Here is an 18,297-nt window from a genome sequence, read left to right as displayed (position 1 = left end):
GTTGATCCCGATCAACTGCTTCCTTCCTCTTTTATTGTTCCTTAGAGTGATAAAGAGCAAACAAGACGAGAGAAAACTGAGAACACAAACATGCTGTTGAATCAAAACAAGAGAGCTGAGGTTCAATACACGGCAACAGAAAAACCAGACCAAGAACGCTGAGCAGAGGACAGGAGGAGAAAGCCTCATTTCGAACGGGAGCACACTTCAACCGTAACTTGTACTGAAAAGGGACCTTTAGCTCTTGCCCTCTGAGCATTATTTCCTCAGAGCAGCAGTATTCTGACTGTCAGCATCTCACCGCTCCTTAAGGCCGTACCTGAGGCACGCTGCTTGCGGGCTCAGAGGTGGCTCCAGGGAAGACGGAGGGCGGGACGGCAGTGAGAGGGTTAACACGTGTCCGCAGACCCCAGGATACAGCCAGAGGAGGAGCTGGGGCTCCCCGCGCGATGCCACAGGCAGAAGTGAGCGCTGCCAGGAGGAAATTGCTGGAGCTCCTCGGAGAGCAGGAGCGACCTTTCCTCTTGGAGAGGGGCGAGGTAAACAACACTTACCCGGGATTTAGTGAGTGGAGCCTCTATCCCGGGGCAGGGAAGCAGAGGAGGGATTTTCCTGTTTTACAGCATAAGCCATCTCTGTCTCTTAGTGCGGCCTTGAGTCAAGCTCTAACAGCTCCTCACGGAAAGATCTTGGCCAGGGCGGGAGGCGATGGGCTTTCACAACCTGCCATAAACCTCTTCACGTGGTTCAACCTTTCGCAAGAGCAGTTGGATCTCTCCTTGCTGGGTTGATATTTTTACTCCATGAAATTTCCTCATTCTCTGTGCCATTTCCTTTTGGAAGGCACCAGGGGACACACAATCCACGTTTGTTCTATTTTAGGTTTTTTTTCCATCCATAGGCATAAATTCTTCTCCTTTGCTCTACAGACAGTTTGAAATCCTGGCAGAAGGAATCCTGACATCTTTTCTTGACAGTGTTTTTTTCCTATCATTTTTATTATAAAAATGACATTTCAGTGCCTCACATGCTGCAGTGGTTACAAATTTTCCATTGGATTTCTCCGAAACAGCCCAGCACCCAGAAGCTTCATCCCCTTTCACTGCCAGATTCCCAGGGATAGGAGCCTCTGAAAAGCCAGTTCCCAAGCGTTGCTCCGCTTAGGGACACTCGGGCTCCAGCTTTACACATGCTTTACTTCAGACTGGCTTATTTCAGTGCTGCTGTCTGCTATGTGCCATCCTGCAGCCTGCTGGAAGCTGTGCTCACCACAGGGCCAGGGCCACATCCTGATCCTGATCCTGCTGCCCCTCTGAAGGGCCACAGCCCTTCACCAGCCGTGAGGTCTCCAAGCCTCGTGTCTTGCTTGTGGCGTGCAAAGCCTCACACCCGATGTTGTACCTATGGCCGGATGGGGAAACCTCACAACTCTTGCACTCAGACACCTCTATCTGGCATTTGATCCCACCCTGGTTTCATGTCTTCTGCAGATGACCACATGCAGCCGGCAACATGCTGATCCCACAGCTGAAGATCTCCATGTCCCAGCCTGTCCCAAAGGAACTGGACAAAAGCCTGCTGCTGGTCTCCAGTCCATGCACTAGCCTAGACCTGAGCATTGCAGCACAACCACTGTCAGCTTAACCCAAACCTAAACCCTGAGGAGGAGGAAGATGCACTTTGGGGTACCAGAGTCCCGTCTGCTTTTCCTACAGTGAATACTCAACTCCTGTGAAGCAGGTATCAAGTAACTCGTGCTAAGTACTGAAGTGCTTGCGGGGAGGCTGGGCTGCAGTGTGCTCACCCGAGCAGTCAGCACCCTGCTCCAGGGGACAGGCACCTTGCGCCTTGAACTGCTCTTCTCCAGCACCCCATCAGCTGGGCACTGCCCACAACTCCCCTACCTCCTGTGCACCTCCAGCCCCTCCAACACGTGGCATCCGTGTCAGCCATTGACTCATCCACGGTGCCAGTCATTGATTGACTCATCCGTGACAGGCAAAGGGACAACACAAACCCCCTCAAGTGAGAGTCCCCAAGGGAGATCCTCAGCCACAGGGTGCCTTTGCTTCCATAAACCCAGTGGAAATCTGAACCTTTGCCAAAGCTGATCCATGGAAAGCAGTTTGTGGGATGCAGACTGGGAAAAGTCAGGCGTGTATCAGAAATTAAGCACCAACTATATGGCTTTGAGCCTCAAGTGGTGCATAGTGGCTACAGGGATCCAGGCCTGAGTACCCTGCAGGGACACCGATAGGGAAATAAACCCATCAAACCCAGAGCCAGCCGGAGGAGTCCTTTACGTGATTAGTCGTAACAGGAGCGAGAGAGCAGAGTCCCACTTCCACTGGCTGGCACAGAACCAATGCTCTGCCAGCCAACCACACACTGCACTGATGCTGGGAAGCATCAAGTGAATTTGATTCAAACTCAGGCGTAAGAAGCCAGTGTGCCTTAATCATGGAATCTCAGACGGGGTTGGGTTGAAGGGACCTTAAAGCTCCTCCAGCTCCAACCCCCGCCACGGGCAGGGACCCCTTCCACTAGAGCAGCTTGCTCCAAGCCCCTGGGTCCAACCTGGCCTTGAACACTGCCAGGGATGGGGCAGCCACAGCTTCTCTGGGCACCCTGTGCCAGCGCCTCAGCACCCTCACAGGGAAGAGCTTCTGCCTAAGAGCTCAGCTCAGTCTCCCCTCAGACAGGTTCAAGCCATTCCCCTTGGCCTGTCCCTCCATCCCTTGTCCCAAGCCCCTCTCCAGCTTTCCTGCAGCCCCTTCAGGCACTGGAGCTGCTCTCAGGTCTCCCCTTCAGGAGCCTTCTCTTCTCCAGGCTGCCCCAGCCCAGCTCTCTCAGCCTGGCTCCAGAGCAGAGCTGCTCCAGCCCTCGCAGCATCTCCATGGCCTCCTCTGGCCTCGCTCCAACAGCTCCACGTCCCTCTTGTGCTGCTGCTCCAGAGGTGGATGCAGGATGTGGGGCTGTCTGCAGAGCGCAACAGAGGGGTGGATGTGTGAAGCCACGGATACACAACAGGACACACAAAAACCTTTCTAAATAGAAACTGGGCACTTGGCTGGCAGGACAAACAGTCAGTTCCGGCATCCCACGCGATGGAAATCGTTGTTCTCTCCCCTGCACGTTACAGAGGAGGCAAGGCCCTGTGTTTACTTTTCCCCAGCCCTTTTTGCAGGCTCAGGTGTTGCACTGACACAGGTAAACCGAGACGTTCCGTAACGTAATCTCTGCCGCTAAAGTTTCAGGCTCCCAGAAGTGACCCTGCCTGTTCCCCAGGCCTGGGAACACAGCACTGGGTTCTCAGCAGTGAGGCAGCTCCTCTGCACAGCCCGCTCTGCACGGGGCTGTAAGGGAACAGGACAGAGTCCACCCTGCTGCGAGTAAGAGCACAATGCGTTAAGCGCACAGAGACACTCCTGCTTCTCCTGCGCCATCACAGCACACAGATTAAAGCAGATGAGGCACATCCTGGGTTTGGATTGCTGTGACTGCTGTTCTGTGCAATACATTTTGTTATCACAGAATCCCAGCCTCGTTTGGGTTGGAAGGGAGCTTAAAGCTCCTCCAGCTCCAACCCCTGCCACGGGCAGGGACCCCTTCCACTGGAGCAGCTTGCTCCAAGCCCCTGTGTCCAACCTGGCCTTGAACACTGCCAGGGATGGGGCAGCCACAGCTTCTCTGGGCACCCTGTGCCAGCGCCTCAGCACCCTCACAGGGAAGAGCTTCTGCCTAAGAGCTCATCTCATTCTCCCCTCGGGCAGGTTCAAGCCATTCCCCTTGGCCTGTCCCTGCATGTTCTTGGTCCCTAAAGGCTCCTACGAGGCTCTGCCCTGGTCTCTCCCGAGGTCTCTCTCCACTGCAGCAAACAGACAGGAGAGGAGCAGGGTCCCTGCACAGGCACATGGCTCTGCTTACGCTCACGGCCTTGCTGAGCCTTTTGTCTGTCCCCTGGGAGGTGATGAGGCCTTGGGCATGCCTGACATCAGGAACAGGCACAGGCAAGAGGATGCATGGGGTGTGGGAAACGACCCTGCTCGGAGGGCGCAGTACTGGACCTGCAGCTTGTGTGTGTCTGGGAATTTCAGGAAGCCTTTCCCTTGCCAAGGCAAAGCTCCCTGGGGAGAGCCCTGCTCAGCATCCTTCCCACCTGTGCCCCAGCGACTCGCTCCAGCACAGAATGCTCTGGGGCTGTGTCCTCACGCTGCTTTGTGGGCACCCATTAGCTGACAGTGACCCTGCCCATGGCAGGGGTTGGAACTGGATGAGCTTTAAGGTCTCTTCAACCCAAACCAGTCTGGAATTGCATGATAGCCCAGATGCAAGGACAGAAAACATGACCAAAAGACTAACACTGTGCTCTTTGCTTGTGCTCCCCTGCCCCCGCATCCCTCACAGTGTCACAGAGGTGTCTGAGCATCAGTGTCAGGGACCACCTGTGGGGCCATCACTGCTGGCTTGACCCTGTTATTCCCTGGCAGTACCACGCTGCTTCCAAGAGGGGAGGAACACGGCAAGAGCCGTGCCATGCAGGGTAGTGTGCCTGCCTGCAGCGAAAGTGCACATTCCTAATTTAGGCTGTTCTATTTCTGACGGGAGGAGTGCTGCCCTTGCCCCTGCTGATGATGTGCTGCTGCTGTGCTGCTGCTGTGCTGCTGCTGCTGTGCTGATGAGCTGCTGCTGCTGTGCTGCTGCTGTGCTGCTGTGCTGCTGCTGCTGTGCTGCTGTGCTGATGAGCTGCTGCTGCTGTGCTGCTGCTGCTGTGCTGCTGTGCTGCTGCTGCTGTGCTGCTGCTGTGCTGCTGCTGTGCTGCTGTGCTGCTGTGCTGCTGCTGTGCTGCTGCTGTGCTGCTGCTGCTGTGCTGCTGATGTGCTGATGTGCTCCTGCTGCTGTGCTGCTGCTGCTGTGCTGCTGATGTGCTGCTGCTGTGCTGCTGCTGTGCTGCTGTGCTGCTGCTGCTGTGCTGCTGATGTGCTGATGTGCTCCTGCTGCTGTGCTTGCTAACGATGTGCTGCTGATGTGCAGTGAGGGCTGAAACCTCAGCTTGGGCAGTAGCTGCCCGCAGCAGGGGCAGCGAGGGGCTGTGCCTGTGCCAGGCCTTCCTCCCAGGGCAGGCTCCCGGGATTGGACTTTCAAGGTCCCCCTTCCTGCTCTGTGAGTGGGGCCTTGGCTGTGCTCCGGCTTCCCAGAAACCTCCCCATGCTGGTGTGGTGCTGGTGCTCCTGCCCTGGGGCCAGCCCGCTTGGGGCCTGCCCAGTGCCTCCTCCAAACTACCCAGCTCAAAAGGCAGGTTCCCCTTTACCCAAATGAACGCCTGATCTGCAACCAGCACGGCTGTGCCGATGCCTGCATGTGCAGCTCACATTGTGCTGTGACCCTTACAAATCCAGCTCCATGATAAGTGATTACTGCTTTGTCCCCTTAAGTGACTGCTTTATATAGATGTTACTTCAGATCCTGAACGCTGAATGACCAAATCTCCTGCAGGAAATTATTCTACCTTAAGCATCAGCTTTCGGAAATGCATCATCTGACCTTCTGGGAAAACTGCAGCCGTCAGAGAACACAGGGCAGAGGGTTCTACACACAGCTCCCCTCCACAGGGGATTCCACAGGCTGGGATCACTGCTGCCTGTTTACTGGGATCTCTGCATCCAGCTACATCATCTCAGGAAGGAATCATTTCAGAAGTTCTATTTTATGATGTTTTAACTAATAGCTTAAAGGTCAGTTGCACACAATTCTGAGTTCAAGGTATGACTCCATTTGGACGTGTTTGCTTAGCTAAAACTCATAGGAGGAACTGTTAAATAGGTTTGAACCTTGCTGCTATACTGACTGCTTATGCTTAGTAAGAGACAAAGGAATTTTACACTGGGAAGACGAGCCAGAGCATGATGCATTTACACAGAGCAAAGTATTACCTCATGTTACATGACATGCAGAAGAAGATGCAGTTAGAACATGCACAGTTTATCATTGAGTTTTGCACCTGATGACTCAGCTAATGCAACTACAATGGGGAAAATGGTCAGAACTCTTCAGGATAGCTTCCATTTTTAACAGCTTTTATCAGATGTGTGTTTCCAAGTAATACGTGCCCTGAAAACCAGTGGAGGAAACCTCTGAGAGGCACAGTCTCCCAACACATCCCATTCGGAAGCATCTTAATTCCTGGGAGCTTTGAAGTTTGCCTCATTGCAGCCAAGTGGCCAAACCCCCTTCTCACAGGGATGCAGTGGATGATGGCAATGGGCCTCCCTTCATCAGCCTGCCTTTTCCTCTTTCAGAGCAGCCAGCAGTGATACTGAGGTCAGATGTAGTCCTCATGTAAGTGTTAAAGTGCATTAACACTTTAACTGTAGCAGCAGCAGGGTTGAATTTGCCCTGCTCTGCACTAAGCTCTCAATGCTGTGGGAGACAAGACGGTGCCTTCAGACCTGCCCTGGCTGCCTGCAGCTGGCTATCATGGCACATTCACTCAGCAGGGCCAACCCTCCGACCCCCAGACATGGATGTCTGCCCCACAGTGGATTAACTCCCTACCATCTACACACAGCATTGGGCACATCTTCCTCCCTGCAGCTCACTGATGAGCAAGAACCAAGCTCAAATGACCTGAATTCTATGATTTTAATCACAGAATTAAGTAGAAAACCCCAAACCACTCTAATTATGCCTATGCTAAATGACTCACCGAGCTCTTTATGTGACCACATTGTGCAGGACCTAACAGGGAGAGAAGCGAAAGCACTGCCCTCCCAGGGAACTGTCACTCCAGCCATGGAATCCAGATTCCAGGGAGCTTTTCATGGGAAGAATTCCTGGCAAACTTGAAAGCACAGAGTGCCTGAAGCCATGCAGTTAGGTGTGAGGCACCTAATGCTCCCCAGTTATCACACAAGTTATCAGACACGGGAGCAGCCACACAGCCACATCATCCGCACTAACAAGGACATTTTTAACCAAGCAGGAAAAGACAATAACCTGGAACGACCAGGAACCGCCAGAAGGGACAAACTGAAAGTCGCTGTTTTTCTAAGTCAACTGGAATAAAAGGAAAAGGGGAAAAAAGAAAAAAGTGAAGAGCAAGCCAAGATTTTAGCCACGCGCTTCCTGAGCCAACTGCGCGCATTGATTTGTGGCAGTGAAAAGGAAAAGCTGGAATGACCCAAGCGGCTCTTCTCAGGAAGCTGCAGATACCCAGCTGGCAACCCGTGACCACAGATTTGAGACAGTTGTGGAAGATTCCTCACTCTTCTAGGAGGAGACATTGTGTAACGGAGTTATGGGAAGAACACGCAATATGAGTTACTGTAAGCCTTAAATGGGCTCCGACACAATAGACTATTGACAGCAAATTGCGCGTCCCATTCCAAGGTCGTGTGTAGAAACATTTTGTAGAAGAAAAATGATAAGGTTTTTTGGTTTAATGCTGCGTGCCAGCACTATCCATCCTCCTGTGACTGCAGGAAGTGACCTCCCAAAGAGCCGCAGGAACAGCCCAAGTTTTGGTACTTCTTGTGGCGTTTTGTTTTTCTGCAATGCTCCATGGCTGAGAAATCATTTCTATGGATATGTGACACGTAAATTCATTGTTCACAGAACCCCGGCCTGGTTTGGGTTGGAGGGACCTTACAGCTCCTCCAGCTCCAAACCCCTGCCACGGGCAGGGACCCCTTCCACTAGAGCAGCTTGCCCCAAGCCCCTGTGTCCAACCTGGCCTTTTAACTAATCCTGCTAAAAACTAAGAAGTATCCATGCAGTTTATTTCACTGAAACCCTTCATTTTCTTTCTTAGGACCTCATCCTGCCCTGGGACTTAGCAAACCTGACTTTCCTACCCAGGATTTTACTGAGAGGATCTGTGCTCCTTGAACTGAAGCCCTGCTGCCTTCCCATTCCGGGTAAATCCTGCTCTTGTGCATCTGTTGAACCTGCAGAGCGTTTTACCCTCCCTGGGCGCCCCAGGAGCAGCAGCAGCACTTGTGATTGGCAGAGCGAACCCAAAGGCTCTTCCCACACAGGGAACCGCGTGTAGCTCAGTGTCCCTGCGAAAACAGGGATTCATTACCCAGAACAGGTACTGTCCAAGGGCGGTGGAATTGCCAGCTTTGAAAACGACAGAATCAGCACCAACGGATTGAACATTACAGGGGCATTCCTCACAGCAAGCTCACTGCAGCATTACAACAGAGCAAACATTAATCCAACTGCAGGATTTCTGGCAAGAGGCAGACAGACAACTCCAATTAAACCATGCATTAAATCCCTTGCCAAGCAGGGATGGAGCCCTGTGCCCGTACCACTGTACTGCGGTACAGAATGCTACAATCGCAGGATCAGCCAGGCTGGAAAAGCCCTTCAAGCTCATCCAGTCCAACCCTTACCCCAGCACTGCCAAGGCCACCACTAACCCATGGCACTGAGGCCTTGTCTCCACGGGGTGTGAACCCTTGCAGGGACGGTGACTGCAGCCCTGCCCTGGGCAGCCTGTTCCAATGCCTGAGCACCCTCTGGGGCAGGAATTGTTCCTCAGCTCCATCTAAACCTGCCCTGGTGCAGCTTGAGGCCGGTTCCTCTTGTGCCATCCCTTGTTCCTTGGGAGCAGAGCCCAGCCCCTCCTGGCTCCATCCTCCTGTCAGGCACTTTTAGGGAGCCATCAGGTCCCCCCTGAGCCTTCTCTTCTCCACACTGAAGCCCCAGGTCCCTCAGCCCTTCCCCATCCCATTTGTGCTCCAGGCCCTTCCCACCCCAGCTCCTTTCCCATGAGCATTTTCCGGCCGCTCTTCCCCAAGCCTGGAGCGTTCCTGGGGTTCCTGTGGCCCAAGTGCAGGCCCCAGCACTGAGCCTTGTTGAACCCCATCCCATCGGCCTCGTCCCCTCCATGCAGCCTGTGCAGAGCCCTCTGCAGGACTCCTGCCCCCAGCACACCAGCACTGCCACCCGCCGTGGCGCTGCCTGGGGCCCTCTGAGTGCTGCCGCTGGACAGCGCTGGCGCGGGGCCCTGGGGCCACCGCAGCACCGCCAACACCTGAGGCGTCAACCCCGACACCGCAAACCCTGACGTCATGGGCGCGTCATCTCCCTTCGGGGCACACGCAAGGGCACACATCAAGGGCGACAAACCGCGGCTGGAGCGGGACTGCGCTGAGTGCCCCCCAGCGCAGCAGCCCCGTTATTCGTTATCCAGCCCGGAGGGTGAATGAAGCCGCCATTAAACGTCAAACCCCGGCCGTGACGTCACGCTGAACGCCGGCGCGCGGGCCCGGCCGTGACGTCACGCTGAACGCCGGCGCGCGGGCCGCCCGCCGCGGGGCACGCCGGGGGCTGTAGTCCTCCCGGCCGCGAGGGGGCGCGGCTGCGCAGTGCGGCGGGCGGGCGGCGCGGACACGGACCCGGACACGGACCCGCCCACCGGTGCGGCGGGCAGCGGGGTCCGCGCTCGGCCGCCCGCGGGGCCGGTCACGGGCTGGGGCTGGGTCTCGGTCTCGGTGTGGGTCTCGGTGTGGGTGTGTGTCTGTGTCGGCGCTGCCCGCCCGCCCCGCGCAGGGATGTTCTCCAGGAAGGGCCACGCCGATGTCAGGAAATCCACGCAGAAGGCGCTGGACCCGAAGCGGGACGTACTCACCCGCCTCAAGCACCTCCGCGCGCTGCTGGGTGAGTGCGGCCGCCGCGGCGCTGAGGGGAGCGGGCGGGGCCGGGAGACCCCCGCCCCTGCGCCCCACGGGCAGCGAAACCCAGGGGGGCCGGGCGGGAGGAGCCTCACCTCAGCGAAAGCCTCACCTCGAGGCGAAGGTGCCGGCCGCGCCCGCCTCCCGTTCAGCCTCGGTGCCTCCGTCCGTTCACCGGCGGTGCTGTCCTCAGGCGGGAGCGCGCTGCGGTGTGCAGGCTTGACAGGCAGCCCCCGCTGAAGGTGCCCGTGCCTGCCCCGCGTTACCGCAGCTTTCCCCAAGCTCCCTTGGCAGTGCTGGGGAGCTCCGGGCGCTTCTCGGCGCTGTGGGAAGGCAGCAGCCCGCCTCCTTCCCCAGTTCCCGGAGCCCATGCAGGAGGTTATTGCCGTGCTCTGCTGCTCCTGGCTTCGGAAACTTGGGTCGCTTGTGTCGAAATACTTGTGCTGCAGCATTGTTGTTTGGGGACAAAAGCCGTGCCTACATGGGTGATTTCCTGCGGGGCTCTTCGGAAGAGCAGTTCTAGGAACTCTGCTCTTGTCAACAGCACGTTGACAACTTGTCCTTCTTCCTTGCTTCCTTGCGGAGAGCTGCTTTTCTGGGGCCAGGCTGAGAGAGCTGGGCTGGGGCAGCCTGGAGAAGAGAAGGCTCCTGAAGGGGAGACCTGAGAGCAGCTCCAGTGCCTGAAGGGGCTGCAGGAAAGCTGGAGAGGGGCTTGGGACAAGGGATGGAGGGACAGGCCAAGGGGAATGGCTTGAACCTGCCCGAGGGGAGACTGAGCTGAGCTCTTAGGCAGAAGCTCTTCCCTGTGAGGGTGCTGAGGCGCTGGCACAGGGTGCCCAGAGAAGCTGTGGCTGCCCCATCCCTGGCAGTGTTCAAGGCCAGGTTGGACCCAGGGGCTTGGAGCAAGCTGCTCCAGTGGAAGGGATCCCTGCCCGTGGCAGGGGTTGGAGCTTTCAGGTCCTTTCAACCCAAACCAGGCTGGAATTCTGTGATTTCAGCTGTGAGAAACGAGTTGCTAAGATTTGGTTGGCCTCGTGTTCTCTGTTACTCAGCAAACTGCAGCAGGAGAATGCTTTTAAGAGGTTTTGTGCACTGTCTCTGTTCAGGAGCATCGGTGGCAGTGTGTGTTTATCTCAGTTTAGATTGTTCTCCTTGGTAAGAAGGAGGAGAAAATGATCTGATCTGTACCAGTGTACTGCAGCCCTTGGCTAGTTTGCCGTTTCAGTCAGGTTTGCAGGTGTGTTAAAGCCTCAAAGACGTTGTGTTGTGGGCTGTGAGAAGCAAGTGTCTGGAGGGGAGGGCCTGGTCAGGAGAGAGCAGGAGGCTGCAGGGCTGCACCAGTGAACCGCCCTGTGGGCAGCGTGGGCCCATTCCCGGTGCTGGAGATGGAACTGCATCTGTGAGGAGGGAACATACACAAACAGGTTTGAACGTTCTGTAGCAAATCAAGGAGCCATTGTGGTGAGGACCCTGAGTGTGGTCCTGGGAAGAGCAGTGCTTCTCTCCCTTGGGATGGAGCCCTGGAGAAAGCTGTGCTCAGGGCGTGGAAATGAGTGAATGAAGTGCAAGCCAAGTCTGTATTGCTTTAGCTTGCTACGGGCATCTTGCTGACTTTTTTGGGACGTGTTTCGTACGCATGAGTAACCATCCCCCTGGTTTGTGTTGTTCCCTTGTGATCTGCTGCACTGAAGTAGCTAATCTGAACCAGAGACTTCTGTGGGTAATCGATCAGTGGACAAGTGCTGGACAGATCTGTAACTGGTCTTGAGTCATGCTCTGGAAGTGGCCAGGTCTCGCTCATCTTGTGACCAGCAATGCACGCAGGTTTGATGTGCCCAGACCATAGACAGTTAATATTCCCCGTGTGGACTCACAAGTGGAGCAGTTCTGACTGCTGTGGTGGTGGGACACAAGAGTCTCACGGGTTGGAGCCCCTCAGCACCTGCAGTCTGCACGTTGTTTGTGAACAGCATTGAAGCTTAGCTTTGGAATTAGTGCTGAGTGAAGGGTCTGTGGCTGCTCTGGGTATAAATTCCTCCTGTTCTGTATGTACAGAATCTCCATAGTTGTCAATCTGGTGTCAGTTTCGTGTTGATTTCCCTCTGAGGACCAAATGTGTGTATGAGAACTTTGTTTGCCTTTCTATGCATTTAATTCTTAATGGTACCACGTATTTAAGGGCAGGACATTGGAAGGGTGAGAGCACATTCCTTACCTGCATTATGATGTGCCTTTTAACTGTGTATGTCTCATTGCTCGTGTGCTGTGCAAGCAATAGGAAAAGAATGGCAAGTTTCAGTGTAAAAAAAAAAAAAATGTTGGGAAGCTTCTTGTTTCTGAGGTGAGGTTTAGAGCACTTTGGGAAAGCATCCTGGGAGAGATGCTCTGAGAGGCTGGAATGCGAGCTCGCAGACCATGTGTGTCGTCCTGCTCCACCAGCCCCACGGGAGTAAAGGGACTTGAAGAAACAAGAAGTACAGCAGCTTGGGTTAATGTTCCCCTTTCAGCCTCTCGGAAGGACACCACTAGGTTAAGGTGAAACACTGGTGTGGCTGTGGCTCTTGGTGGTACCCATCCTAGGGAGCGTGATGGTTTGTGTGCAGGACAGAAGGTTGTCAGGCTCTGGTGACAGAGCTGACGGGTGGAACTAATGGGAAATACACCCATGAGCGTGACGAAATTAACTGATGTCCTCAGGCAGATGGAACAGAAGGGGAGAGCGGTGCCTGGTGCTTTCTGTAAAAGTACTGACAACCCAGCTGGTAATGGGGAAATATCCCCATCACTGCTCAGGAAGTAGCCACTGCCAGAGGTAGTGACCTGATGTTTTGATTAAACTTCCTGTTGAACACTGGTTTCGGGTGAAGCTGTCATCAGAACCAGAGGGCTGGGCAGTGAATGAGGGCCTTGCTGGCTGCAGTGCTGTGATGTGACAGCTGGCTGTCTCGTAGGGGATGTGGCTTGTTGCAAGGGCTGTGTCAAAGCAGGCTGTGGTCCTGTTCCTGATGTCTGCCTTTGAGAACATCAATGTAAACACTTCAGATAACATGGGAGTGGCTTTTTGAAGATAATATCTTCAGAGATACTGTTGCAAGTGCATGTTTTATGGTATTGTTCAGCAGGGGGAATGAAGCAACTCATGGTAAGGATCTCTCCTGTATTTAAAGCAAACTGAGCTTTTGGCATAGAGTCTCAAAAAGAGTTGGATGTTTCTTTCTCTTTCTGTCCCCCTGCGGTGTGGCACTCCTTGTGCTGGCCAGGGCTAGCAATGTGTGCGTCTTCGTGTCCTCCCACCCCAGTCATTTCACTCCCTGTCCCCAACTGCTTGGCTCAGGCCACAGTGGCACATGTTCTCAAAATAACTGCCCTGTTCTTGTGTTTCCGTAGGAGGTGCCATCCTCTCCTCCTTTGTTAGCTTTAAATCACAGGAATTAATCTGTAAACAAAATGACAGTTACTCCTCTGAGATCCTGCTGACGCAGGAGGGTAGGAATCAGAGGATGGTATAACAGGGGAGGGATGAGAAGGAGGAATATGTATTTCCATAAATAAGGGGTTGTGTGAGCACCAGGATCAGTAACACACAGTTTGATGGCTTCAGGTCCCTTAGCTACCATCTGTTTGTCCAGTACCCAAACGGAAAGAAAAGATTCCTGTACATTTGTGTTGCTGTAACATCCATCCCTCAAGTCTCTGATGCCCTTCAGGATCTGAGCTCCTACTTCCTGTGGGCAGTCCCTACCTGCATGGCCATGCAAAGCACTCACTGGAATCACAATGGTGTTAGGGAAATGACCAGAAAAGTTCCTTTAGTTTTGTTACTGTAAAGACAAACTGACTTTCAGAACTTGGGTAAAATCGGTAGGAATGTTTTTTTTCCCAAATACAGTGTCAACAGTGTGGTCTTTTTAGGATGGACTTGAGCCACGCTGGTGTTATAAGCAATGGTGGTGACAAGCTTGGCTCTTTCACAGTGATTTGGCCATAAATGAAGCCCTCTGCACTGTTTCCCGGGTTAGTGTCTGCGGGACATTGTTTAGCATAAAAATGTGTCTTTGCTCTTTAAAACTTTGTTTCTGTGACTGTTCATGGGCAAAAATATTCTTTCTTTTTTTAAGCATCTCAGTGTTTTCTCCTCCGACACAAGTGACAAGTTCACCCTAACATCTTTGCACGCCTTAGTGTATTCCCCATGAGTTTTTCTTCTGGTTCCAAGAATTGCTCTGTCGTGACTTATTTTTTATGAGTAATGGTGTAGCAGGAACAACAGCTACCCTCTGCTGTAGTTCTCCAGTAATTTACATGAGGTCACTCTCTGCTCATGCAGAATATGGGTAAGTTTTTATTTCATGAGGGTGCTGAGCGTTTTCTGTGTGGTGTTGTTACTCCTCCCAATTTCAGAGGGATTTGCCAGAGAGCTTTAAGGCTGGAGATAATGTTGCTGTGGAGGTTGTGTCTGTGAACAGACCCTGGTGCTCTAAGTTGCCCACCACCATGCACATTACACTGGGAAACAGCAAAGAGTGGGCCCTTCCCCAGAGCCACCGGTGAATCACTGTGAGCTGCCTGGGATGGGGATGGTGCTGAAGCTGAATTATGGGGCTTCAATTTTCTTGAACTGAATATTGTTAAGGATGATAATGTTGCTTTGAAAGTAGCAGCAGATTGGTGCCGTTGCCAAGCCCAAGAATGAGATACTGAAGGAGGGCAGTGGGGTTTTCCAGTTATGGCACAGGCGTAGGAGAGGTTTTCATTTAGAGACAATCAGAGGTGACCTCTTCCAGCCTTCCTGCTGAGTTTAGAACAGCCCTTATCCTGAGGTTTCACATGAAATTGGAGGTGTTCAGTTATTGTAGAGATTGTTCTAACTAGAGGGGGTTAGTATAGGATGTTGCCATGCTGATGCACCTTTTTGAAGGTAAAACCTGTTTGTAATTTCTGGGGCAAGAGTAGTAATAAAAGTTTGCAATTAACCGGGGTACGAGTGTACCATTGTACCTTCATCTGCTTTAATTCTGAAGTATTTGAGCTAAAGAAAGCCCTTCAGGACTGAGAGAACTTTGTATGAATAACATGAAGCCAAGCGACTTTGGAAGTTCATGGAATGAAGGGAGGGTTTTGATTACTTAAGTGACTGCAGCAACACTTGGAGTTAACAGGAAAAGAAAGGTTCTGGCTTGCTGAGGACAGGATGATTGTCCCCGCAGATCTAGTCATATGAGAAGGGAATGAGAGCTTGGCAGGAAACCCAGATTCTTATTCAGTGGTACCTGGATAGTTTGTTTCCCTAAACTTCCAGCTTCAGTAAGGCAAGTAATGGTGACTTGCAGTTACCTTATGAGCCAACTGCTCCATGCTTTATATGGAAGGAATATCATGTGCACCCTCCTGAACGTCTCGTTATCTCCTGTATGTTGCTGTAAAAGCTGTAAAGTGCCCATGGGCAGCATCAGCCAATAGATCACCTATCCGTGTTTGGGGAATGCCGTTAGCGTATGTGTGGGTATGGGAAACCATTATGTATGTGATGGCTGACAGTGTTTGCTGGCTTGCTCAGAGCTCTGGCATCACTAGGTGGCTGGTTTCAGCAGGAGTAACCTGAGAGCTACTTATGAGTAAATATAAAAATATTACCTAATACCTGCAATTCAATCCCAGCCCTGCAGTTTAATTTCCTTGGATGCTTATAAATTCTTCAGTCACTGTGATTTCCTAAAGTCAGTGGTTTATTTTCTTATTTTGTATGATAAGTAGTGCATGATACTTTCACTGATGTTTGCCATTTGGAAAGCAGAATGAGCCTTACCCTGCCGCAAGCTGAACATACGTATAGTAGTGAGCCAAGTGAGTGTCTCAGGCCTCCTGCCAACTTTCCATGAGCCCTCCTGAGAAGCTCTGTCTTGTCCTGGTTTCTGTCGGTTTAGCTGGCAGAGCCATCGCCCACCTCTGCCCTCCTGTGCCCACCGGAGCAGGGAGAAGCACTTGTGCTCACTGTGGCTTTCTGCTGCTCCTCACCATGAGCATGTGTGGTGAAGGAGTAAAGAAACCGTGTTTTCTTAATGTGTGCAGCAAATAAGGAATTTGGGAGTGAAATGCCCAAGAAAGCTCTGTCTTTGAACAATGGAATTATTGGGCCAGTGGCTTATTCCTTGTGTATTGGATATTATGTTTTAGGTGAAGTGGGCAGTGGTGTCAGGATGACAACTTGCATGCAGGGTTCCAATAAAGTCTTACTTTCTGAGTGAACATCATCTCTTGGGGTAGTAAATGGGGGTGTTGTTGCTGGCTGCTTCTAAGGCAAGAGAAGGTTTTCCTGCACACCTTGTGAGGGAATGTGAGGAGCACCGTGGTTCGGCAGGAGGGGGCTGCAGTGCTCCAATGCCTCCGGACAGCAGAGCAGCACATGAGTCACGCATAGAGAAAAGGAGAATTTGCTTTTTTTGATCAGGCAGTTCCTTTCTCCTTTCACAGCTCAAAGGCAAAGTTTCCTTTTTGTTCAGCTCTTAATGACCTCATCCCTTCATATGAAATCCTTGTAAATGGAAGCCTTGTTTTCTCCCAGAGTTGTATTTAACAGGACGCATTCAGAGAGAGGAATATTTGCACTTAGCTCACAAATTCGAGACCAGTAGCTTGTAGGAAACAGATATCATGTAAAAGAGTTTCCATGCGTTGCTTGTTTCCGTAGCACAAGCAACCAGGCAATGCCCTACTACCAAACCGGTATTAATTAACCCTCCCTCCGCATTGTCCAAGACTAAAGTCATTCCCTCTTCTGCACTTGTGTGGTGTTACTGGGTTGTGTTGCAATTGCTTTGTCTTGATTAATGAATGAGTTTCTTGAGAGGTGAAATTTCAGTGAGAGGCTGTGTTGTTAATAATTCCTGCCCTTTATCTTCTTACTTTGGGGTGGAATCATCTCACTCTTTGTGACCAAATCAGTTCAGTGAAGAGCAGGTGATGTTAAAGTGTGTTTTGCAAGTGGCAGGTTTAGAAAACATTAGTTTTTTTTTTCTTCTGAACAAATAAACTTATTTCAAATGCCAGCCCCAAGCCAAGGCTCAGGGAAGGGAGCACGCCCGGCTTTCCATTGAAATGAATTGGGAATTTGCTGTTTTCTGAATTGATCTGCTTGTCAGATAGTCTGCAAGTTGCATACAGCAATCTCTGCTGGTGTTTGTCTTTTCCCGCAGTACCTCCTTGTAATGACACAGAAGCCATTAGGTTGATAGCCAAGACACAGCCCATCTCCTTTCTGATTCTGTTGATGGAAACCCGGTGGACCTCAGCCACACGGCAACCTTTCATCAGTGAAGTGCAAATGGAAATGCCCCTGTTTTACTTTGCAAGGATGGAATCAGTTTGGTGTAGAATACCCAATGAACTCACTGAAATGGTTTTGTATTGTGTTTATTCCATTCTCTAACACTCAGTTTGCATGAACACAGTGCCTTCCAGCTTTGTGACGTTGTGCAGTGACTCCGTTTGTTCCTCTTTTCAGATATTGTGGATGGGAGTGACCTGAAGCAATTCTTTGAGAACAATTATTCTCAAATTTATTTTGTATTCTATGAAAACTTCATAACACTGGAAAACAGCTTGAAACAAAAAGGTAAGTTTTAGAGGTTTGCCAGCAATTGTTGAGTCAGTTTTCCCCAACTGTTCTCAACAGCATTCCGTTAGAGCTTATCTGGTGATTATCTAGTCCACAGTTACCTCTATTTGCATTAATGGTTCTGTGCAGTACAGTATTAGTATTAATCATGTTAATTTTACGGTGGCAGAGAGATGAGCACAGAAATTGCTCTGAAATGTCATAACTGAAAAGAATTCTAAATGCATTTTTATGGTGAAGTGTCACTTCAGCTCAAGAATCAGTTCTCGTGCATTTACATACACATCCTCTTGCCTTGTTTTGAAGTGCTGAAGCCTTCAGCCTGCAGTTAAGCAGATGTCTGTTCAGCTCAAGCACTGTCAGAGACGCACAGACCAAGCGCAGTGTTGGAGCTCTGTCGGCAGGAATGGCTGTTTGCTTGGAGATGGGCACGGTGACCTGGACTCCAGCGGTCCCTCACTCGGATTCAGAGAAAGGGGCACTGAAGTCTGGAAGCATCTTGCTCTTTTGCTGTTAAAGATGAATAAAATAAGCAGAGTGCAGCATCTTTGACTTCACTTGAGTAACAGTGTGATTTTGCCATCCGTTTCATACTGTGTATTTATGGCAAACTGTTGCTTTCTGCCTTGCAGGGAATAAATCACAAAGGGAGGAGCTGGACTCCATTCTCTTTCTTTTTGAAGTAAGTTTTCCAACTACTTTTTATTTTAAGTCTCGCTGTGATTATATGCTTACTTAGGCCTTTACAATGCGGGGTGAAGCCAGATGTCAGTCAAACCGACAGTAGGTGTCTGTGACTATACAAAGTGGGAGGCAGAGGAGAACTGGGGGCGTTACGCTTGCAGATACGATGACAATAAACAGTTTATTATGCAATAGGAATGTTGGTTGGATGAATATCCAGAGTTAAGAGATTTCATCAAAATCTCTTGATAGTCATTTTGATAGACGGCAGGTGTATTACTGTCATTTATCTGTAAATAATATATCATGAATACT

General features: G+C 51.5%; 1 protein-coding gene and 1 long non-coding RNA gene across 4 annotated transcripts in view; one reads left to right on the top strand and one right to left on the bottom strand.

Moving 5' to 3' along the window:
- The window catches only part of LOC134158384 (uncharacterized), a 57,495-nt gene extending 47,810 nt beyond the window's left edge, over positions 1-9,685 (bottom strand). The window contains exon 1 of the long non-coding RNA XR_009962746.1: positions 9,641-9,685. This is a non-coding gene — a long non-coding RNA (uncharacterized LOC134158384). The remainder of the gene's footprint in view (positions 1-9,640) is intronic.
- Positions 9,548-18,297, top strand: part of RALGAPA2 (Ral GTPase activating protein catalytic subunit alpha 2) — a 115,707-nt gene continuing 106,957 nt past the window's right edge. For all 3 annotated transcript variants that reach the window (XM_062608072.1, XM_062608082.1, XM_062608094.1), the window contains exons 1-3: positions 9,548-9,669; positions 17,185-17,295; positions 17,931-17,980. In XM_062608072.1, the coding sequence (XP_062464056.1) occupies positions 9,564-9,669; positions 17,185-17,295; positions 17,931-17,980 (267 nt within the window). In that variant the 5' untranslated portion in view covers positions 9,548-9,563. The remainder of the gene's footprint in view (positions 9,670-17,184; positions 17,296-17,930; positions 17,981-18,297) is intronic.

Source organism: Pezoporus occidentalis, unplaced genomic scaffold (assembly GCF_034315485.1).
Source record: "Pezoporus occidentalis ecotype Australia unplaced genomic scaffold, CSIRO_AGI_Poc_V1 ctg10, whole genome shotgun sequence".
NCBI classification, from domain to species: domain Eukaryota; kingdom Metazoa; phylum Chordata; class Aves; order Psittaciformes; family Psittacidae; genus Pezoporus; species Pezoporus occidentalis.
Note: the sequence above shows the minus strand (reverse complement) of the source record. Positions and strands in the feature narration are given on the sequence as shown.